General features: G+C 39.6%; 1 protein-coding gene across 2 annotated transcripts; it reads right to left on the reverse strand.

Annotated features, from left to right (window-relative positions):
* Positions 1-18,080: 18,080 nt before the first annotated feature.
* On the reverse strand, positions 18,081-24,898 carry ATP23 (ATP23 metallopeptidase and ATP synthase assembly factor homolog). 2 transcript variants are annotated; one of them, XM_032105527.1, is made up of 6 exons: positions 24,620-24,898; positions 23,341-23,386; positions 23,157-23,238; positions 22,732-22,869; positions 19,600-19,683; positions 18,081-18,647 (listed from the first exon to the last, which is right to left on the reverse strand). In XM_032105527.1, the coding sequence occupies exons 1-6, from the start codon at positions 24,801-24,803 to the stop codon at positions 18,444-18,446; spliced, it is 738 nt and encodes a 245-aa protein (XP_031961418.1). In that variant the 5' UTR covers positions 24,804-24,898; the 3' UTR covers positions 18,081-18,443. The 2 variants fall into 2 exon arrangements, with proteins under 2 accessions (XP_031961418.1, XP_031961419.1); XM_032105528.1 differs by having other exon boundaries at positions 23,341-23,439; positions 24,620-24,802.
* Between the last annotated feature and the right edge of the window lie 37 nt (positions 24,899-24,935).

Here is a 24,935-nt window from a genome sequence, read left to right on the forward strand (position 1 = left end):
ACAAGAAAGTTACTTTTTTTTTTTTAAGAAAGGAAAATATTTGAAGGTAATAGTAAGAACACAATTTGCAAATGATGTTTCAGAAGAGTTTCACACAGTGAAAGACATTAAAGACATTAATTATCCTCAGCATAAGATACGGATTTATAGAGGATATAAAAATCAGTAAGTATGTCTGTAGGATATGTGTCTTAAATTAATTTTTTTTTTGCTATCTTACGTATTACTCTAATATAAGAGAATTGTGATTATTTTCTGATGTGAAATTGGTATACTGTTATTTAAAGTTAATTATTGGATTTTGCTAAAGTCCTTCAGAATTTTTATTTCTAACTTGAATAAGGTCACCTCTTCGTCTTTGACTTTTCTACCTAAGATATATCTGATCTACAGAGCTATTACAAGTAGTACCCTTTCTTCATATCCTGTTTATATAAACTGGAATTTACAGGTTCTTTAACTGAATATTAGGAATATTTTGCCATATTACACCAATGATATAAAACCTATCTTAGTTCATTAAAATTTTTTCCAAATAAAGTAACATTGCCATAGCCACTCTCCAAGAAGTCATTGACAAAGGCAAAAATCATGTTTATTTATTTCATTAATTAAATTTCAGGTTTGGGCAAGAAGACCCTCTTTTAAAGGTATGACTTTATTTTGCTAATCATGAACACTGCCACAGCCTGTTTCATCTACAGTTTGATCTACAACAATTTTAATCAGTGAATGCCCAGGCACCCTACAGTAGGGAAGATCTCAGAAACAGTTCTGACTTTATCCAGTAAACTCAATGAAGTAACACTTATAATCCACTTTTATTAAGGGTAACTTTACACAGATGTAAATACTGTGTCACAAGTGGGCTAAGCACAGACTAAACACAACACAATCTGTGTTTGCATGTGTGTTGAGCTACAGGGTTTGGGATCAAATAACATGGCTCAAACTAAATTATTCATACTCCACCTTAATGTGTCTAAACCCCTGTACAAGGCAGATAATATTACATTATTAAAAATATTCTTCATTTATCCTAGTTATTTCAATAGTAAATTACAGAAAATCTATCAGTCTTTAAAAAATACTCTTGAAAGAAGAGATTGTAATATGCCTGAAAAAAATACATATTTGTCCCCTAAGAGTATTTTCTTTCTATAACTTTCTTGATGTCTTGAGGAAATAAAAATTGGTATGAATATATAACCATTGGGCACAGGAAATTTACTCATCCAGTTATTAAATCAACAAAATATGATCAGAAGATACTACTGGCAGGGACTAAGTCCTTGCCAGTTTATTAAGCTTTTATTTAATTAAAAAACTGTATGCATAAACAATGAAGCTTAAAGGTCTTTAAAGAAAGAATGTAATTAATGTAAAGCACACTGTGGTTGAAGACGTGTTTCCAAAGATTTTGTCATGTCATTTATAATATGGAAAACAGATCTCTCCACATTTTCCATGAACCTCTCTTCTCCCTTCATCACAATGCTCCTCTTCTTCATCTTCTACCATCAGCACCACTACAGCACCCTCAGACCTTGAGTGCAATGCCTGCCACCCATCCAAACTTACTCTCAGCCACTTCTGGTGTTCTCAGTTCTCTCCCCCTACACATTTGAGGAGCATGGGAAATGGATAGGATGGATCCATGGACTGTCATTTTAGCATCATGGACCTGAAAGCTATATTTCCTTAGTGAACCAGCTTGGATGGGGCTGCCCACTCAATATTTTACAGGCATCCACTACCACAGAACAGAGGTTAACGTCTTTACCTCAGAGTTCCCTCACAGATCCAGTTCCTCCACTAGCATCCTTAATATGCCCAGGCTCCCAGCTGGGCCACTCCTCAGGGTTCAAAGTTTGGTGTGTGCATCTTGCAGACCTGGTGGTGCAACCCTTCTCTTGCCTATATAGACCCATAAATATTTTTCAAATAAGCATGTCACAATAAAATCTGATGTTAACTGCAATACCCTGTTATTCAGCACATTAGCCAGGAAAAACACTGAAGTAGAAAAACAGATGAAATTGCATTATATCATTATGGCATGAATTTTTCCACTTTCTCTCCAATTTGTTATACAACTTAAAGCTTGAATATGCAGACCTGTGTGGGTGCTCTGTGCAGCTAATCAGTGTATGTCTAACAAGTCTAGTTAAAGACAGTTTTAGCAGATCCACAATCTGTGAGCAGACGGTCTCTGCAACACCTACACAGTGGTCAACACATTCAAAAAGCAAGTGCCTACCCAAGGGCAGTCGATTGGACTAATCAAGCATGCAAAATATAGATGACCTGGACACAGACAGCTGTCACTTGTCCTGTTTCTGTTTGAGGGCACTCAGAAATCCCAAAGAAAAGGGCTAATGCTGATAGGAGACTAGGAGGTGAGACATAAAAGCAATCAGCTACTGCCAAAAACAGTAACATTAGCAGGTGTGTATTCCCTCATCTGCTTCTGAGGCAACCTGGGTAGGATCACTGTAAAGTTACAGGCAGGATGTTATAAAATTGCAATGTACTAATTACTGTACAGTACAAAATCCTGTATTCAGTCATTGTCTCAAGCTACCAGGGGTCTTGCTGTAGAGAAAAAGTTAGATACTAGAAACTTTGCCATCAATTCTGTTCTGTGGCAAAATTACTACACAGCATCCAGATAAAGGTCTTCATGCCTGTCTAAGAGAGGAATCTGGCCTATTATGTTTTTCACAAGTATTTTTTTTTATGATCTCCATGCTTATTGTCTCTCCTTTTCAGATTGATTTTATCATTTTATTTAGTGTTCGCTCTTAGACAGGTCTTAGTAGCAACCACCTGGCACAGTATGGCCATAAAATATTTCTCAGCATTTGCTTTGTTAGGTTAAGCATTAAGATCATTATGATTCTTCCTAATTTTTTTTTATCAGGAGCAGAACTGGGATGGCAAACTCCAAAACACTGGTACACATGGCTTAGGTATTTATGTGCATGTTAGTATGTTCTCCAAACAAATGACACATATTGAAATGTATTAGAGCACACACAAAATAACATACTAAAATTATAATATCTATTTTTTTAAAGCATGCAAATTGCATGCTTGTCTCGATAGGTTAGAAACAGATGGAGCATTGTGTTTAGCACATTTCTTTAGAGTTTCTAAATCTGCCTGATGGGAATACCATTACCTGCACCAGCTGCACAGGCAACCTCTTTGACTTCCACTTGCTAGGCTCTGAATATATAAGACAGTGCTGGCATGTTTTTAACATAAAGTGTATGCAAATATGGATATATTTGACATGTTGCTGTAGTGCCTATTTAAAATGTATGCCATCTGGTTTAACCCTTGCACCCATAATCATAAAGTGTTTCAAACTCTCTGTGCAATAAAACGTTTTTATGTCTTTCTCTTGATTAATCTACTTTACTTTTCTCCATAATCAGAATCAGTTAAGATTCCTTTTCACCTATGAGTCTTTTTTGTTTCTTTTCACTGGGAAATGATACTACTGTACTCCTAAGGGTGATTTTTTTCAGGCACTGAATGTGTAATTCCCTCTCTGGTTGCAGATGCTGAGGAAGATCTTGAAAGCCTTCCACATTAGGAATCTTACTACACAAGAAATAAGATACATTTCTTGTTTTCATATAAATATAGCACAGAAAATATTCCTTCTTCTGTTTCTGTCTCATTTTTTTGAAAATGCTGAAGTGAATGTATCCTTTTTACAGTGTTTCCAAGATGTACTAAGGCCCATATTGAAGAATTACCTGTGTTAGTCTGTAGTCATTTTCTGGCTGAAAGCAACCATACACTTGAGATATTTACCCTGTTACACAAAAGACAAAATACTCCTTTCCTAGGAGTATGAATATTCAGAGTTAATATAATAGGCCTGATTTTAAGAAACCTGAAGTCAGGCAATTTCCTTCCATTTCAGGTGTTCACATGAGTATGGTTTGAATGAAAATATATGGCCCCTGTGACGTTATGGATGATTGATACAGTACAGGTTAATGAAAATGTATTGTTCCACAGCAAATCATAGAATCATGGAGTGGTTTGGGCTGGAAGAGACCTTAGAGATCACCTAGCTCCAACCCCTTGCCATGAGCAGGGACACCTTCCATTGCACCAGGTTGTTCAAAATCTCATCTAACCTGTCATTCAACACTTCCAGGGATGGGACATGACATCTTCATTAGACAATCTGTTCCAGTAACCAGCGCATGGAAAAAACCCTATCCCTCCACTTGAAGCTGGTCTGTGGAGTGGCTTCTGACAGTTTAGCAAGATACAGGAATGAGGGGACAAAACCCCTTTACTCCCTTGGAGTCTGCCTATGGTCTTTTTTCCATTTCCAGCAATTACTGTTACTATGTTCCAGATTTTGTCAACAAGCAAAGGGAAAATACATCTTGTATGAGAGTCAGGAATTTGCTCAAAACTACAACAGTGTAATCCAATAGACATATTTCAGTTTAGATCTAATTATTGCAGAAAGAGAAAGACTACTTTTCTATGGGGAAAAGTCTCTGTTGTAATAATAGCAACAATATTAAGAAATAATAATAATCTTGTTGTACACTTGGTTTCTACCCCTTTTCCTGTCATTACACACACCCTCTTGTCACTTGTGCAGATCCTGTGGTCAGTGGTTTCAGCCTGGCAGCAGTGATGGGTAACATGATTAGTGTCAGCATCTGGAGTACTTCACCAGTATTAATGGGATGATCATGGTGGTGGTGTCTTCTTCCTCAATAGGTGATATACCTGAGAACATTTTTACATGTTTGCTAGCATGTTTTTACCCTTTCTTTTTTCTCCAATGATCTGAAGCTCCACATTACAACTAAATTAACTACATACAGTGCCTTTTACCTGTATAATATACTATTTATCTGTCTCTTTTTTATCCCTAAAAAATGGGGACACCCCTAAAAGCAGTTCCAGATGCTCCTTTCTTTAGTTGACTGCTGCTGCACTGTTTACAGCCCTGGGTCATAAATAGTGCCAGTGTCAGCCTGTGCCCATTTATCATCACATCTGCCCTCCCCTGTTCTGCATTCTGCATTTCCATTTCTTGATGCCTTTGCTATCTTACCAGGCTGGTATTTCTCTATACTACATAGGTATGGTGGCCATAAATGTATCACTGTACATAGAACAACTGCTTATTATTGCTATCTCAATAAAAATTTGATAATACTTTACAAAGTTAAAGGAAAGTAGAATGAATTAGTGACAACTATCTAGTCGATAGAAAAATTTAGAAGTGTTAAAGCCAACCCTAGTAAAACAACAACAGTTTGGAGAGGGCAAGCCTCATGAACCTCTGTTCTGAGCCTTGCAAACGTGTTTCAAAGTCTGTAGCCAGACACAAACAATGCCAATACAGTATTGCAAGTCTACAAAATCACAGAGTTAAGTGTGTGTTTTGTAACTATACCATATCTCATGAGAACCCCCCAGAACTTATTTTCATTTTGGGTGGTGGTGGTTGCTTCAGATTGCTCTGCATTGTATCAAATTCCCTTACTGAATTATTGTCTGGCAAATTTTCAGAGTCGAGATTTTTACAGAGCTCTTCTGATCAGCGTGCAGGACACATCCTGACCTAACACATCCAGTTGCTGCCTGCAGTCCTCTTTATCTCCAATATGCAGTCTGTGAGAGAACCTGCCTCCCTGCTGCTGCATCAACTGGGACTAGAAATTTTCACAGTAAAGAGAAGACAGATAATCCAGGCAACCTTGGGAAAGAATTAAAAAGGAACTGATTTGAGGCAGAAATAGGACAGAAAATGGGATTAAGCAGGTTTTAGGAATGGGACAGTGGGAAGAACAGGAAGTGTCGAAGAGTCTGGGCTCTCAGGAGAGAGAGAGACATGATCAGCAAGAAAGCAGCTCAGTGTCTGTTACATGTGAGGCAGAGAACTCACAAATGTAAAATTAGCAGCATGTTCACCTTCAGCTTCGCAAACTACATCACTGTGAGAAGTACAGAGATAATTCAAATACCAGATGACTAATAATCTTCATGAAATTGCTAGATGAAATGAAAGATATATCACCTAAACTAAATGCAACAAGCTCTACAGATCCACCCCAAGACCTGAAATGTGATACATTTCTTCTGTCTAGCACTAAATATATCTTTATATTTCTCAGCACTGGTTAATTTAAAAAATGTATTTACTTCCAATCTTAATTAAAATTCTATTTTAATTATCAGGCAATTCTATTTTAAAATTCTATTTTAATTATCAGGCAATTAAAATTCTAATCTAAATTTACACGGATCAAGTAACTACTTATGGAAAGTGTTCTATAGGTTGTGCAAAAAACACTTATAGTTTACAATGGTCCAACAAATGCAAAAAGAGGCTATGCTTGCAGACCATGAAAAAGAAGCCAAAAATTTAAGATTGTTACTATGAATTTGAAATATTGATATAAAGTCAATCTTTAACCTAACATCATCTAGAAAAGTGATTGTAAAATTTATGTTTAAAAGTCTAGATATAGGAAAAGGTTGTAGTTTCTAAAGTCTGATATCTAAAAATGTAACAATCATTCCTTAATTTACTTTGAAAAATACTTCTTATTTTCCATCAAAAACCAGTTGAAATGTGCAAGAATCTATCTGCCTTTAAAAGTCACTTTGAGCAACAGCAGTAATCCCTTCTTAGATGGAGAACACTGAAGCTACCTGTAAACCAAATTGCATTTTCCACAGATGACAAGGCAACTCAGTAAAATGGAACCCAGGTGTTGGACTAATTTCTAATTTAACCACAAATGAAGAAAAGAGAAGTATAATCCTCAATGCAAGTTGTTGTGGTATTACAGAATCCATCATAATGAAGAAATGCCCTCACTTTGCACAAAGGTTAACTGTACAAATGGTATTGTATCAACAAAAATGTTAATGAGTTTGTGTGGCAGCAGGTAAGCAAGAGCTGGCAGAAGGAAGCTATTGTGGTAGGCAGATAATTACAATGGAAGTCATGTCTTTGGTAATGACTGGGATTCACATCACATCTCTTTTCAGTCACAGTACAATTTCTCTAGCTCTGTTTATGGTAATCTATGGGATTATTTGACAGCAAGGTGACACTTTGACTTTGGAACAAATGTATTTCATAGACAGCACAATTACTGATATTGTGACATTCAATTAGACACATCACCGATGTATAATTTTGATTTTAGAAAATATACAAACATAAGGTATATTTTTTATTAATACATGAAGTTTTTTTGGTTCTCAATTTGTGTTTCATCATGCTATTGCTCTGATTTTACTAATTTGTTGAGTTGGGAGAAATTTAAAAGCTGTGAGTTTTTAACCATTCAGAGGCAGGATTAGTAAAGAAAAAGGAAAAATTATGCCTTACAAACATGCAATTGTCTTAAAGAGAAGCAAAATAGATTTCCAGGCAATGTTTATCTGTGTTAGAAACTCTACTACATAACAAGAAATATGTAATATGCTTTTCAGGAGGGAATTCTGACAGTAGCTACACATGCTTTATCATATTCTAGGCCAAATCCCCAGCTAACCTATTTACCTCAATCTCACAAAACAGTTACAAATAGGAAAATATTCAGGTGAAGAATCAAATCTGTGTCACCCATTCTTCCCTTTCTGGAAGGAATGTGAAATAAAAGGGAGAGGACAACACCAACAACAAATGTGGTGAGTACCTCCTGAAGTTCCACCCTGTCCTTGGTCTATGGCAATAAGCGGGGTCTCACTGAGTATTTCATTGCAAGATCAGAGAATACAGCACTCCACCAATACTTGCATGTAAGTGTTCTATACTCACAAGTGATAAAATATGTACTTTGGTAAGCAGAAAGTAGTTTTCTGTTTGAAATTCTTCAATAATTGCTTTGTGCAAATGAAGTTTGGCTTCTGGGATGCAATGTGTCTAGTCACCTAAAGCATATTTCATTACTTCAGTTCTTTGAGTAGCTGACCTAATTTTACACAACTGCCTCACCTAAAATCTCTCTTGCTTCATAAAATTCTATCTTCACAAATACAGCATTGTAAATATTAAATTTGTGGGAAAAACAAAACAAGAAATGAGGATACAAGGGGGAGTATAAATATATCAGAAGCAAAATCTTCTTTAGAAGACAAAAGCATTTCTACAAATACATTGCCTTACTATAAGCATGGCTCTTGCCCTACTAGTAATCTCCCTTCTGCCCTTGATGTAGGTTTTACAGTTTAAAGTTATGTGTCTGTCTTCTTTGTAGCTCTGAATCTGTGTGAAATATTTGTTATTTTGAGTTATGTGATCTAAGTATTAATCAAAGAACAGTTATAAGGAACAATAGTCACTCTGCATCATTCTTTCCATTGAACTTAGGTGTAAACTTTTATACTGAAATTGGATTAGAAGAGTTGGCTTAGGAAACTTATTTATAGTCACGATGTGGAAAAAACTGATTTGCTATCAGTATCCTATTATTTCCACTTTTGCTGAGAAATTTGTGCCTCGAGTGAACAAAATAGTATGTGGATGTTGCTAGGATTTTTTAGACTAGTCACGTTTTTCTCTCTCTGAGGAGACAAGTCACAGTCTTAATGATCTTACATTTGTAGAGTGGTTTTCATGCCAAAGAATGCACAAATGCTTTAACACTTGACAAATTACACACATGAATCTTACCGTTCACCATTGAATACCAGCAGCCTCTGTTGTGAAAGGTTTTTAACAATACACAGTAAAGTCTAGTTCACTTTAGTACAAGATATGACTACTATAAAGCAGGAAGAGTCTCAGCAGGCAGACAATAACACTTTAAATGGAAATGCAAAGACACCACTGAAGTTAACATACTGCTTAGAAAGTGTGTCACATCGATTTAATGACCTTCCTTTTGTGTTTTGAGAGGACCATACATGCAATAGCTCACTGAGCAAGTTCAAGTGCACTTGATGCACTTAGAGTACTGTTCTCCAAGGTGCTGAGTACTGTGGTTCACAAGACAACAAATGGTAAGTCTAAAAATGACATGATTAAATGTAAGTAAGTTCTTAAGTGCTTTGCTGATCAGAACTTCCAGAGCTGTATAAGAGTCTGTGTCCCTGAGAGTCTGACATTCACATCTTGATAGTAGGATTCCTGAAGGAGAGAAATAGAGGCAGTGAAAAGGTTTGGGTTTTTTCACTGGCACAGTTTACAAGGCCAGAAATAAGTAATTTCTAGCAAAATCCCTCGTCTCACCCATTCCTTTAGAATTTGCTTTATGAGGCTACAGTTGAAGACAACAAGGGTTCTATTTAAAAAAAACCAACAGAACAAACAAAAATAAAATCCCCCCTTAAAACATATCAGAAGAAATTTAGACTAAACCTAGACCTCTAAAAGACTTCTACTAACTGTAGAGATGCTGGTTTCCATCGACATCTCCAGTGCTGCAACAAAGATTGTACAAGAGGGAGATTTACTCTAAGCACTACTTTAAGAATTTCTCAGGTGGGGGCAAATGTGCCTGACGATGGATAGCTGCTGCAGCCACTGCTGCTGAAGGGGGTGGAGAGAGTGGACAGCAGTTTGATGAGACTCTCAGGTGATAAGGAGCATGTCCAAAAGTCTTGAAGAAGCAAGAAAGAGGGTCACCACAGGGAAGGTTGATTTTGAATAGGAAAATCTATTATCCTAGTGTTTTCCTAAAGTTCATCCACAGGTGCTTCGGTCACCCTTGGACAGCATAGGACCATCTATTCTCAGACACCCAACCTCTGGGACCAGATCTGCTGCCTTTTCTGTCAGCATTTGGATTGGAGTTAGGTTGCTTACATTAAGCATGTCATGAACGGTGACAGTTATGTGTCTCAAAAAAGATCTACAAAGGCCAATGTGCCAAGACAAAAGCAACCGAAACTAATACTTCCCAAACATAATACTTCCTGAAGTTAAATCTAAAAGAATTTTTTAAAAAGTGTTACTTTTTTTCCCCATATTAAGACACAGTTTTAAGACTGTAGCACTGCACATGCAGTAGATGCCTTACTTTGTGGTGATATATGCAGTGTAGAAGTTACATGCCCAGCCTCACTGAATGGGGTTAGCAGAATTCTAGAAAATATCTTCAGAAAAGTGCATTTTCTGTGTGAGATAGGCACTTGGAAAGGACTGTGAACAGTATGATTTCTAAAAGCCTAACTGCATCAAAGACTCAGCTATCCAAGATTCATTGACTGAACTCAGGAAGGCTTCCTGAGCCCATGTGTCTGAAACACAGAGCATCTCTTTCTTTCTGAGCAAAAGTCTTAAAGGTTTGAACCTAGATTTCTTACCTCTTGGGGAATGTTATGTCAGAGTATGGGTATTGTAAAGAGAAGGAAGGGGACACCCTTGGTATCTTTTCTTTGCATGAAGAAGAAGGGTACAGGAACCAGAAAGAATTGACGTAATATCCAGTCCACTGCAATTAGTGGCTGGCAGACAAATTAACTCTATTAGAGTCATCCAAAGAGCAGGAAAGGATTATTATATTAAAGCTGTCCTTTTAAGTCTGCTTTTACCCAGCAGTCAGAAAAATGCATCAAGATGGAAATGTGTACCTGTGACCTTCTTTCCTTGTATTCCCAGTCCTACAGGTAATTAGTCTCCTACTCCTCATACCAGAAGGTCTAAGGCAGAAGGCGTGAAACCTGAGGGTAATATATATTCTGTGATACCCAGGAATGCTTCAGTTCCCATGAATGAATATTCAGCCCTGCCAGAAATTCAATTCAGTATCAGCATGAGGTCTGACTGGTAATTCCCATCCCCTACCATGGTTCCTATGGTAAAGAAACATATTTCCCAAGTTTCCCAAGTGCATTACAGTAAAGTGTCAAATCAGGAGACTAAAATGTGGTGAGCCACCAGCTGGCACCAACAGCTTGGCATGGATGCAGGGAGTGTGAGGGCAGCTGAGGAGCAGGGGAGGACAGCAGCAGGAGCTGGGGCACAGGAGTAGTGGGGGAGACACAGTCACGATGCCTACAGGTATCTAGGTTTATTCATGGGCATATGACCAGAGGTGAGAAGGAAGCTCCAGAAAATAGGACCTGGGAAAGGAGATTCAACTACTCACTCACAGTCTGATCCTGGGAACTCCCAGCTGGCTCCCACCAGACCAGATAGAAGCTATCAGAGTCAAATCCAGTCCTGTGGCATTAGGAGGTGGAAATTAAAAGAGAATGCTCAGAAGAAATACCCCTTGTTCTCACACACATAATATAGCAGACTGGTTCCCCAGATAAAATTTCGTTTACCCTCTCCCTCCTGTGTATTGGAGATGCACAGTGGGAGAAGAAGGAGGTAACTAGTAATGAAATGAAAAGAAGAAAGGCCATTCCTTACTTGCACACACAAACTGTGGTGGTGCATGCCCCCATCTCCAGGCTGCACTATGATCTGAGACATGCTTGTCAAACCTCGGCCCTGAACAACAACACCTGGGCTGAGCAACTGTTGAGCTTATCAGAAATACCATCTTCTCCCACAAACTTGTGCTGCCTAACAAGCTTCTCCCCTTGTTTTTGAGCAACCTTGGAAACTTTTTTTCCCTGAATAACAACTCAAGTGGAATGATATTTTTGTTCTCATACTTTCAAAGAAAGTTTCCGACCTGAAGTGCAGCCAAGATGAAAGATTACTATTACTAAAGCCGAGTCTGTTGCAGCCCTATAAACAGTGGTCTAAAATGAGACACTTTGAGCTCTCCTGGACCACATCAGGCTGTGACCAGCAACCTCCCTCTGAGGTTCTGAGGTTCTCTGGCCTCTCAGAGCCAGCAAACTCTCAGGTTTGCTGTACTTGAAGGATTGTCGAACGATGACAGATCTGACACCCCCACTCATTGAGGCTCAACTTTTTGCCCATTGAGAAGATGAAAAGGCATCTGAAGTGAGTATTTCACTACCTTCAAGGGTAATTTTTCACAGGTACTTTATACAGATTCTTTATGTCTGTGTGCATGCAAGTATGCATATCAAATGTGGGAGAAATGCTGCTCTCCTAGATTCTTAAGACCTTCAGATTTGTAAATTAGGCCTGTAAGTAAATTACTGTTGTGGTATAGTAAATCCTGTATGAATCCTTTGCCAAATTGTTTAAGTTATAATGTAAGTCATGTTAGATGTTGTCAAGTTTAAGTACTATCAAATTTAAAAGTTGTTAAGTGCTATTGGGCCCTTAGGGTTTGGATTGATTGACTCTAGATTTTTGTTTGTTGCTTTTATTCGGTGTGCCTTAACCATCTAAGTAGTAGAGTAACCTTGCCAACAAATTTTGTTGTGCTGTCACTTTTGTATTAAACCTGTTCTTACTGATGCCTTTGCTGGTGATTCTTTAAGCAATCTTAAACATGCATAAGAAGAATTTGAGTAGGAAAGAGGAAGAGATGTAATGTGTTCATGGAGAAGTAATTCCTTCAAACAAGGAGAAAACAGCAGGACAAAAAATGGAGATGAAAGAAAATCATTCAACACTCTGGGGAGTGGGAAAGGTGCTCCTAAGGACTCCACTTTGTGCTGGGAAGGAGTGAGGGGGAACTGACCAAAGTGCCTGGATAGCAGAGGCTTCCTGTTGCCCCTGCCTTTTCCCCAGTGGATGTCTGTGAGAGGAGAAGATGGGTGCAAAACCAGCAAGAACTTCAGAACTTTTTGCTTAGAACAGGGACTCAAACCAAGATCTCTCTTCATATATTGGTTCCTTACTCAGCAGCACAGAGTGCTTTGTATGTGCCCTTCTTCTCTTTTTCCCTACTTTCATCTACTTCTCCTTTTTCCAACTTTCATCTTCTTCTCAAGGAAAGTGAGAGTAATGGTTTAATTCTCTCCTAAGCTCTGAATTATTTTTTCATGACCCGTTAAAGAGCTACAACAACAGGAAAAACAAAACAAAAAAACCCAACCAACCAAACACACAAAAAACAAACCCCCCACAAACAAACAAACGAAACAAAAAAAGCCAAACCAAAACAATAACCCCCCCCCAAGTAAATCTTTGTTTTCTAGTTTTCTTTTTAATCAGGCAAACAGGCAGGCTAAAGGATGAATGCTTGTTAGGTAATTTGGGTGGATTTCCAGGGGATAAGACTCCCTGACCATGCCCTGAAAACTTCTGAACTTCTCAGTATTTCAGAGTTGGATTTTTCTGTTTACTGATGGTTTTTGTTGTTTTCACTTATAATTGCTACTGTCTCTAAACCAGTTTTTAAAAACTACTATCAACATATGAAGGCTCCTGTGGTAGCATACATCCATGCAACTGAGAGCTAGGTGCTACAAACTTTAAATAATTCTGCCAAGGAGCTATTCAGTGAGGTATGCCACATCTAGCACTTCCTCTCTAGCAGAAATAAAATGCCTGAAGGCTCTTTATTAAATTACTTTTCTATGTAGGATTATATATCTTTACTATTTGGACAATGATGGTCTTTTTTATTTTTTTTTTTGGTCAAAACTTGAAATCTTTCAGATTTAAAAGTTATAATCTTGTGAAAATTCAGGCTTGAGGAATAAGGAATTAAACTAATGTAATTTGCATGATTCTGATTATCAATGATGGGTCTTTACAGCTTGACATTTTGGTCTGCCACATGCATCCTGGCATTTGTCTAAGTGTCCCTGTGAACACAGTCACACTCCGAAACAGCACAGATGCCAAAAGTATTTCCACACGTTTTGAAGTGGTCTTCTAAAGGAAGCATATATTCTGCAGAAGCTAACAAAAAAAAAAAAAAAAAAAAAAAAAAGAAGTGATTGAAATGTGGTTTACTTTTTAACATCTTTTAATATTAAAGTTATGCAAGTTTGATTAAAACAGGAATTTAAACCAAGAGTGAACTGCTCACTGAAAAACAGCTGTGTGTAATCTGCTGCTGATTTGCCACAGGAACATGCTGTTCCACAGTCCTTCAGCTCCCTCTGCTGCTTGAGTCACAAATTTTTCATATTTGCATGGAGTTTTTACTTGTTTTTTTAACCTCTGTTTTGATGAGAAAAAAGGATGCAGATTAAAATTGCACCTGAAGCAATGAAATGATTGCTCGAATTGATAAACAGTGTGTGCAAACTTCCATGTAATTATTGTCCTTTCTTTTCTCAGTGAATGACAAGCCCATCAGACTGTCCTGATTGCTTTCTGGTGACTTGCTGTACATATATTCTCCCATTATAATTTGACTTGGTATAACAGAAAAGTATCTGTTGCTTAAACTGACTTTTTCTGGATATGCAATTTTATTTCATAGACATTATTACATAGAATCAAAGAATCATTTAGGTTGGAAAGATCATTGTGTCCAACCGTTAAGCTAACAATGCCAAGTCCACCACTAAACCCACACCTACATGTCTTCTAAATAACGTCAGGGATGGTGACTCAACCATTGCCCTGGGAAGGCTATTCCAATGCTTGACAACCCTTTCCATGAAGAAATATCTCCTAACATCCAGTCTAAACCTTTACTGCCACAACTGGAGGTTGTTTCCTCTTGTCCTGTCACTTGTTGTTTGGGAAAAGAGACCAACCCCCACCTGGCTACAACCTGCTTTCAGGTAGCTGTAGAGAGAGATAAGGTCTCCCCCAAGCCCCCTTTTCTTCAAGATAAAGAACCCAAATTTCTTCAACCGCTCCTTATATGACTTGTGCTCTAGATGCTTCACCAGCTCTGTTTCCCTTTTCTGAACATGCTCCAGCACTTGAAGTGAGTGGCTCAAAACTGAACACAGGATTCAAGGTGTGGCCTCACCAGTGCTGAGTACAGGGGGACAATCACTGCCCTGGTCCTGCTGACCTCACTATTTCTGATACAGGCCAGAATGTGACTGGCCTTCTTGGCCACCTGGGCACACATTGGCTCATGTTCAGCTGCTGTCAACCAACACCCGCCCAGGAGCAGCTTTCCAGACACTCTCCCCCCAGCCTGTAGTGCTGCACAGGGATGTTGTGACCCAAGAGCAGGACCCCAGGCTCTTTGCCTTGGTGAACCGCATACCATTGACCACAACCCATCAATCCAGCCTGTCCAGATCCCTCTGCAGAGCCTTTCTGCTGTCCAGCAGATTAACAATCCCACCCAGCTTGGTGTCACCTGCAAACTTGCTGAGGGTGCACTTGATCCCCTCATCCAGATCATCGATAAAGGTATTACACAGGACTGGCCCCAATACTGAACCTTGGGGAACATCACTAATGACCCACAGCCAGCTGGACATAGCACAATTCACAACCCGTTGGGTCCAGCCACTCAGCCAGTTTTTAACCCAATGAACAGTGCACCTATCCAAGCCAAGAGCAGCCAGTTTCTCCAGGAGAATGTTGTGAGAGACAGTGTCAAAAGTTTTATTAAAGTCCATGTAGACTGCATCCACTAGATCAACTTGTCACAGGTGGAGATCAGATTGGTCAAGAAGGACCTGCCTTATAAACCATGCTGGCTGGGCCTGATCCCCTGGCTGTCCTCTATGTGCCACGTGATAGCACTCAAGATGACCTGCTCCATGACCTTCCCCACCCCAAAGGCCAGGCTGACAGGCCTCAAGTTCCCTGGATCCTTTCAAACCTACTGTAACTGGGCATCACATTTGCTAACCTCCAGCCAACTGTGACCTTCATTTGACCATGACTGCTGATAAATGATGGAAGGTAGTTCAGTAAGCACTTCTGCCTTCTCCCTCAGTACCCATGGTTGGATCCCATACAGCCCCAGAGATCTGTGTCTGTCTAAGAGGTGTAGCAGGTCACTGACCATTTCCCCTTGGATTATGAGGGCTTCATTCTGCTCCCTGCCCCTGTCTCCCAGCTCAGGGTACTCAGAGAACACCTGCTCTTACTCCTGAAGACTGAGGCAAAGAAGGCATTGAGTACCTCAGCCTTCTCCTCAGTCTGTGTTTCTGTGTTTCCCCTCCCATCCAACAAAGGATGGACATTCTCCTTAGCCCTCCTTTTGTCACAAAGTTATTTATTGAAATACTTTTATTGTCTTTTACGCAGTAGCCAGACTAAGTTCTAATTGGGCTTTGGCCCTTCTCATTTTTTCACTGCAAAACCTCATGACATCCTTGTCATCCTCCTGAGCTGCCTGGCCCTTCTTCCAACTTTTCTCTTTTCCCCAAGTTCCAGCCAAAGCTCTCTGTTCAGCCAGGCTGGCCTGCTCCAGCAGCTTGAGGATTTCCTTCTTGAAGAACATCCAGCCTTCCCGGACTCCTGTGCCCTTCAGGACTGCCCAAGGTACCCTGCCAACCAAGCTCCTAAACAGGACAAAGTCTGCCCTCTGAAAGTCCAAGGTACCAGTTCTGCTGAGTCCCTTCCTTACTTCTCCAAGAATTGCAAAATAAACATTTGGTGATTACTGTGCCCAACCTGGTCTCCAACTATTTCATACTGATATACATACAGATGTTAATAATTACATCTTTATATAGCTCAATGTCCTCTTTATTACCAATATTTCTTGCAGATATCTCTGGAATACTTTCTTTCCAAGATTTTCATCTTGTTCACCTATCAAAAATGCTAAAGAAAAAAAAAGAAGGAGCTTGTATGCTTGCATTTTCTAGTTTTTATTGCTATATTTTTCATTTCTAAGTAGCCTTGATAAAAGTTTATCCCAGATTGAAGAAGAATGTATATATTCAAACTATGTATTGGTCAAAATACAATATAAATGCAAACGCACATTCATTAAAGCAGAACTTTGTTTAATGAGGTATAATGGATTATCTGCCAGAATATGTGTCAGAAGTATAAAAAACCCAGCATCATACATCATACTGACTAAAACGGTGACTTGAAGAGCAGTAAAGGTTAAGGGAATATTAACACACACTATTATCCTGTTTTCAAGGTGTCTCTGATCCTCAGGGGATTTTGGAAACTGCAGGTCTACACAGACTACATGGAATATGGGAAGCTTAGAATTCAGTATGTAATTTTCTCCGTAGGTATCTAGGTTATTACACCCATTTTTTTCTGTTGAGATATTCAGCCATGAGATTTTTTCAGTCACTGATGAATTACCCAGGAAAATAAGATTATGAAATCTCCATTCAAAATTCTGTAAAACTACTGAAAGTACAGTTTTGAGGAATCTTAGTCAAGACCCAACTTCCCCCAGTACAACTGGGATGACTTTCTGAGGGATCTACATTAATGCTTAGCCCCAGAAGTAACAGTGTCTTGTAGGTATGAATTATGCTACACCTGCAAATAAATGCAACCCATGCATAGTCCAACACAAACAGAACTCAGGCACTTCAAGCTTGATCAGCTCTCTCAGGCACTTCTTGTATGTGCTGCTTTGTCCTTTTTGAGGAATGTGTTTAGGTTTGAATCTTCAAAAGGTGTTTGCTGCTGATCAGGAAAAGGCAACACACTGTTGTCATCTTCAGGCATCTTGTTCCTGAGTGACACCTTAGGAGCAGGACCACTGGGCTAGAGACTTATCACATGACTGAATACTTCCCAGGAGCAAACTACAGAATGATGGTCAGATCCAAAGCATTGTAGGCATGTGAAATAAACAGGTGGATTGCAGGAGCCCAAAGCTGCACAGTCAAACAAGGGCCCTATTAAAGGCCCCTTTCAGCTGTAGCATGTCAGGCACTCAAAATTTGTACATGTGCTGACATTTCCAACCTGAGCAGTTCAGTGCCTCACTCCTGCTCAAGTCTCACCACAGCCAAATCTCAGTATTGTATTGCCTGAAGAAGTTACATACACTGACAGTCCTGTTGTCACAAAATATATTGGGACACAGAGAAGGAGAAGGCAACACTGATCATCATACCCAGTCCTCCACTACCAGAGACAATCAGAACATGAGCAGCAATTCGGGGCATTAAAGGAGTCAAGTCACAAAAGCTTTCCCACCACTAACAAATGTTAGACCACCCAATTTCAGGAGGTGCTCAAAAACAAATGTGGCAATTACTAAATTTTGGGTTTAGCCATAGTTATTAAATCTAGACCATGGACCTGTAGTTCAGGTGCCCATCTTTTAAAATACAGTGATGAAGATCATCAAGTTCATGGCTGTGTATCAAAGATAGTGAAAATGTAAAGATTTTATGAAAAGATTTATTCACTGACAACAAAACTTTCAGAAACCAAGTCCTAGTCAGTCAGACCAATCAAAATTAAATGCACATTGAAAGATGCAGATCATTATTTGACAAGTTATTTGGCATACTAAATTATCTTTCCAGAATAACAGGTGAGGAAACACAGTTTTTAGTCTGGTTCATTTACCCCATTTACTCCCACGGAAGTTGGCTCATGAAATAAGTCTAAAAAATTAACTGATACATTTGACAGATTTGCCCTTTCCACCAGCACTGTGGGCATAGACTATGATTCCAGATGTTACAGAACAGTTGGGTATTAATGGAATTTCTCATGTGGTTCCCCCTCCTCTCCCCCCTTACAAATTAGCATTATAGCGATCTCTGTTCTGAAAGTCTCTGTAAGCACGTTTTGCATCTGCTTTGCTGTGTGGGATTCTTCCAAAAGGTTCCAGATCATTGAAGCAGGCATCAAAAACTTCATCCACAGCTTTTTCTGCTGTTTCTTTGCTAACTTTTCGAACAGCCAGAATGGAACGAATTGCTCTGTCTCGTACACAAGTCTAAAGTGAAAAATAAATAAAGAAAAATCTGTCATTATTAGCATAATTTTTTCCAGATTTTGTCAAGTATTAACTCCTATTATAAAGGCAATAATTTTGTATGAAAGAAGAGTCAAACAGTGCCTGTAATAAGTATTGAAGTCAATTTTAGTTTCATCCTGTGTAAACTATGTGCTTTAGTTTTTCCATACACACATAAACCATGAGATAATTGTAAGACATTCCTTAGAACAGGAATTAAAATACAACTTGGCATTTGTTGTAGGTATTAAGTATTTGTAAAACTTGACCTGGGCACAAGAAAAAATATGTCAGAAAGAAACAGACACAAAGACCAGTTAGGATCTTTACAAACTGAAATGCTGTAAAACAAAGGAATGACTTCTCTACTGGCCTTCAATTTGATACTTCTCTTTATGGTAACTTTTTCTTACACAGTTTGTTTACCAAAAGACAAAAAAATATGTAAACATCATCTACAAGCTAACTGCCACTCTAACATCAGCAGCTACTTGGGTCTCCATCTGTAGACTTCATTACTATTTACAAAAATTAATTCCTACAAGACAACGCAGTTATTTAGAAATCTTCTTATTTTGCTTCCTTCAGTTTTCAAAGACTTTTTAAAGATTGTCACCCACATATAGTGGACAAGGTATTTCCACTACATTTCCTGCAAGCCCTGGTTTTTGTTTGGTTTTATTAGCCATCCACTGTCAGTGGTAATGCTTTAAAACATGACTAAGTATTCAAGAATTTCACTCCAATAAAAATAACAAGGTGGGAACAAAACCCTAAATCAGTCATTAAAGGTTAGTTAAGAGGAAACAGCAAGTACATGGCATCTATTTCTTTTATAAAGTTTTCAGCTATGAAAGTGCAGGAGCCTCAGACCAAGTAGGTAAAGATGGCTCATAACGAATTATTCTATTTTAGCATCCAGAACCTTTACCTGATGGTGCCCTTTCAATCCAAATTTAAATCTGGCTATTTCATTCATCAATGTACAGTCTCCACTGAGATTAGCAGCTCGAATCTATTCAGAAAAATAAAAAGGCACAAGATCAGTGAAACACATGAAAATACAAAGTCAAAAAAGTTGTAGCAAATGCTTTTCTTCAGTATATTTCTGGTGATTGCTAATGGAGAATATTCCCAAGGCCACTTTAACTTCTTAAGTACCTGTTACTACCATACTCTTTACCTCCATCTCAGCCTCAGTGAACTGCAAAGTATTACCACAGGTAATACTTTGTTTCTTCAAGTTTCTCCAGGAACTACATCTCACATATACCTAAAGCTTAAATAAATGAGCAGTAGAGGTTACATGTATGTGTGTATGTATATATATGAACTGCTAGAAGAAAATGGAAAGTAGCATTCTCCACAATCTACATCAGAATCTGTTAGAAGGGCCAGGAAGAAAGGCAGATACCCTTCAAAGACTACAGCTGCAATACTCAGAAGAGCAGTAACGCGTCTGTTTCACAAAAAGCCACATTTAAATGTTTTAGCTTGTTAACTGTCTCATCCTGTACACTAGGATTTCTTTCGTCTGCTAAATGTTCTATACCCTACATGGTCTGTTAGGAAATGTAATTAAAACCTGATTTCCTATAATTATGTACCAGAGTGAAAATAAATGCATGGAAAATACAAAAAGGTAAGAATTAAAAAGCTGTCAACAAAAAAAGTAAATACCATATAATTAAGTAATCAAAAGACATGAAGTGAACAAATAATCCCAACAAGAGCAAGAACAGGCACTTAGTTTATATAAAACTTATATAAAAGGAGTTTTATGTAATACTGATGTTTGAGGCTTACATGCTTTATTCTGCACTGTGTAAATGCTTAGACAAAAAAAGTAGATGATAGTTAATAATTCAGAATTATTGTACAGAGTTTACATGGCAAAATGTTAGCAGTGAGGGGCCTGCCAGGGTGGCTTTTGTGAGACTGGAGAAGCAGCTGTCCCTATGTCAGACAGAGCCAGTTTTAACTGGTTTTAAAGCAGACCCACCACTAGTCAAAGCTGAGCCCATTAGTGGTGCTGGTTGTATCTCTGTGATGACATGTCTAAGAAAGGATAAAAAACACTACAGAGCAGCTGTGAGACGGAGGAGTGATGCCCCACAGACACCAAGACAGTGAGGAAGGAGGGGGAGGAGGTGCTGCAGGCATCAGAGGAGAGTCCCTGGCCACCTGTGGGGAAGAGCATGGAGACAGAAGTTGTCTCCCTGCAGTCTGTGAAACAACACAGTAGAGCAGATATCCCCACTGCAGACCAAGGAAGACGTCATGACACGAGAGACAAACATGCCCTGAAAAAGCAGCAGCCCACAGACAGCCCATGCAGGAGTAGATTTACTGTCAGGAACTGTGGGCCTTGGGGGACCAGTGCTGGAGCAGTCCATTCCTGAAAGACTCTATGCTGTGGAAAGAACTCAAGTTGGAGCAGGTCTTGAAGAATAGCAGCCCAAGGGAAAGACTCACATCGGAACAGCTCATGAAGGACTGTATCCTGTGGGAAGGGCCTCAAACTGGACCAGGGAAAGAGTGCAAAGATGAAGGAGCAGCAGAGACAAAAGCATTATGAACTGACCACAGCTCACATTCCCTGGTTCCCTGTGCCACTTGGCAGGTAAAGAGATAGAAGAATCAGAAACGAAGGAGGGAAGCTGAGCCTGGGAAGAAGGTGAGGTGGTGGAAAGGTATTTTTAGTTTTATTTTTCCTACTACTACCACTATCCTACTCTGTCATTAACTGGTAATAAATTAAATTAATCTTATACAAATCAAGTGTAGCTTTGCCATGACAGCAACTGGTGAATGACCTCCATGTCCTTATCTCGACCCAGGAGCTCCTTAATCTTACTTTTGACTCCTCTCCTACTGAGCAAGGGAAGTCAGAGAATGGCTTGGTGGGTTCCTGGCAGCCATACAGAATGGCTTTATTCATACCACATAAGGTTACTTCATGAACTTTTGTCTATAAGAAGGTAGTAAGTGACTGTGGCTCTTTCCCACAGAAAATAAGAATTCAATTTATGAACTAAAATGAATTTTTATGAAATCTGCTTTGGTCAATACTAAACTCATAATTACGCTTATCTCCCATACTGTTCATAGGTGAACCTTGTGCACATCTAAATTCTGGAATCAAATACATTCTCATTAAAAACAAACAAATCAAACAACTCATGACCAAAAACAAACAAGAAAACCACCAAAGACAACATAATATTTTTATATATTTTTTAAAAAGTTAAAAAAACCACCTACTTCACACAGTCATAGTGCACAGTAATCAAAAGGATAAGCTTTTCTGTGACCAAATTATATGGATTACGTCAGAAATAAAATAAAAGCATGCGGATTCCTCTTGTGTACTTGACACCTGTGTCACATACACAAGAGGAATCCTTCTCAGCCTGTGCTCCATTTAATTTCACCTCCTAAAGCATTAATTAAGGCCTTTAATACCACAAATGTCCCTTGAAACCACAGAATCATAGAATGGTTTGGGTTATACAGGGCCTTAAAGATCATCTAGTTCTAATCACCCTGCCACAGGCAGGGACACCTTCCACTAGACCAGGTTACTCAGAACCCCATCCAATGGACATGGATTCATAACCAGTGTACAAGCAGCAATATCACAATTACTCAAAAAATGAATGTTAGAGGAAATGACAAGTTTATTGTTAATCAAAAAAATCTAAGCAAAAACAAGGTTACTGTACTACTGTGGTAACTACCCAACATACCAAGACTTGCATGGGATAAAAATAATTCTATAAGCATTTGATTGATGTGTGAATGTGTTTTCACTTCTAACTACTGTCTCATTTGTCAATAACCGCTTCTTACACTCACAATGATCACATTCTACTTAGTATGTCATTAACTTACTAATATTTGTGAAAACTAAGTATTTGTTTTCTAAACAAAATTATTTAGGTTGACCTGACAGAAAGGACAAAATGTATTAACAGAATTAAAACAGACCATATAACACAAAGCAATCCTAAAAACCAGCAGTAATTAATAAAATGACAACATCAGAATCATTTTAACTTACCTCTGAACATGCTAAGTGTTTGACATTTTTAAACCAGTCAACATGTGCACGGCAATGATCAAATGCATGAATTAATTCATGTGTGACCACCCGGTTCATATGGGATTGTTGGCGAATGTTGTTCTGACAGAGAACAATCTGCAGATGAAGAGATATAGGTAGCCTTTTCAGCCAGTTTCAACACCTCCTTTACTTCTCAGACACACAGCACACACCACCGACAGCATTTAGGATCTTTAGATTGGTGTTTTTCAACATTAATAGCTTTATGATTCTGAAGTGTACTAGATCCAATAGCAGGGAACATCTTTCATTTATCTCGTTTTCATGATTAACTCAGGTATCAGCATTGGTAGATTTAATCCTAGCAACAAAACACTAAAATAACTGAAGCCCTTTGAAAGGGGACTATGTCCAGCACCTACCTGAGATGTGGCAGCATCAAAACCTCCACTGACACAGCCATCACAGTTTTCACAAGAAAAGTGTCGGTCATTGAAGACAGTGCTGAAAGGCCCAAACAAAGTTACAGAAAAGAACTGAAGAACTTCAGTCACTACTTATCACAGTGATGTTACTACACAAAACAAGACAAATTAGTTTACATACCAACCAGATTGCTTCAGAGCCTCAAGGAGAAGTCGAGCATATGGATCTAGAAAAACATTGCTGCAATCAATTTCTCTAGACAAAAGTTTTGAAAATCATCTATAAACAAAATATAAAGACAGTCAAGGAAAAAAACCAAACAAGAAAAGCACTATACATGCAAATTCATATTTGCAGTATTTAATCCTAATGCAATGCAACTGGCATCTGTTACAGCTCAGACTATGTGAAATAGAATCACAGAATGGTTTGAGTTGGAAGGGACCTTAGAGATAATCTAGTCCCAATCACCCTGCCTTGCACAAGACCAGGTTCCTCAGAGTCCCATCTAACCTGGCCTTGGAACACTTCCAGGGATAGGGGAACCACAACTTCTCTGGGCAACTGTCCCAGTGCCTCACCACCTTCACAGTAAACAATTTCTTCTGTTGATCTAACCTAAATTTCCTCTGTTTCAGTTTGAACCCATTTTACTCCTTGTCCTGTCACTACGATTCCTGATGAGGAGTTCCTCTACGGCTTCCCTGTAGGGCCTCTTCAGATGCTGGAAGGTTGCTCTGAGGTTTCCATGCAGCCTTCTCTTCTCCAGGCTGAACAGCCCCAACTTTCTCAGCCTGTCTTCACAGGGGAGGTGCTCCAGCCCCCTTACCAACTTGGTGGCCCTGCTCTGGACTCACTCCAACAGCTCCATGTTCTTCTTATGTTGGGGGCACTAAAGCTGGATGCAGCACTACAGGTGGGGTCCCGTCAGAGCACAACAGAGGGGGAGAATCACCTCGTTCGACCTGCTGACCACAGTCCTTTTGATGTAGCCCCGGATAAAGAGTCAAAGCTGCTCAGGAATCAAGTCAATCCTGACATTATTTTATTACTAACAGACATAAATAGAGCAGCCTATAGTGCCCACTGCCGTTAACACAGTCTATCTCAAACAGTGAAAAGGGCACGAATGCACAGAAATTGACAAATCATCCTAATTTTTCACGAAAAAAAAGAAGAAGAACCTTTTTATTAAAAAAACACAACAAACCCTCTCAACCACTTTCGAAATGGTATTTTGTCTCAAGCAAAATCAGCGTGTTCCTAAAGCAACAGCCGCACGCCCCGCCTGCTCGGGCGCAGCCCGGCCGCCGCGGGGGTGTTGCGGCAGGAGGGCAGGGCCCTCCCGGGACCCGCGGCACAAGGTCACCGCCGCCAGCGGCCGTGGCCGGCCCGGGCTCCGCCTCAGCACCACCGCTGCGCCGGGGCCGGGCCCGCGGGGGGACGGGGAAGCGCCTACTCGTTTCCAGGGTCAGCCTCAGCATCAGCTGGCACTTGTTGTGGAAGGTGAAGAGGCTGCGGACCAGGAAGCTCTGCGGCTTCTTATTCCGGTCCGGGAAAAGCCGGTAGCCGAAATCATCCTCCTTGTCGTCCGCTCCTTTCTTCTCCGCCGACGGCGCCGAGTGAGCCTTCCCTTCCTCCATGCCCGGCCCTGCCGTCCCGCGCCTGCCGGGGGCACACCGGGCCCGGGGCCCGGACCGCGCCAATCGCCAGCTCCGCTCCCGGCACGTGGGCGGGGCCGCGCGCGCAGGCGCTGTCGCCTCCTGCCGCCTGCG

This window comes from Corvus moneduloides, chromosome 4, assembly GCF_009650955.1.
Source record: "Corvus moneduloides isolate bCorMon1 chromosome 4, bCorMon1.pri, whole genome shotgun sequence".
NCBI lineage: Eukaryota > Metazoa > Chordata > Aves > Passeriformes > Corvidae > Corvus > Corvus moneduloides.

What these genes read in the sequence shown, in the direction of transcription:
- ATP23 (XM_032105527.1), bottom strand. Translation starts at nt 24,803, where the DNA reads ATGGAGGAAGGGAAGGCTCACTCGGCGCCGTCGGCGGAGAAGAAAGGA. An exon ending in GAGGCTGACCCTGGAAACGA is followed by an intron (nt 23,387 to 24,619) that starts GTAGGCGCTTCC and finishes ATGTTTTTCTAG; the next exon opens with ATCCATATGCTCGACTTCTC. An exon ending in GATTGAAAGGGCACCATCAG is followed by an intron (nt 18,648 to 19,599) that starts GTAAAGGTTCTG and finishes TTTTCACTTTAG; the next exon opens with ACTTGTGTACGAGACAGAGC.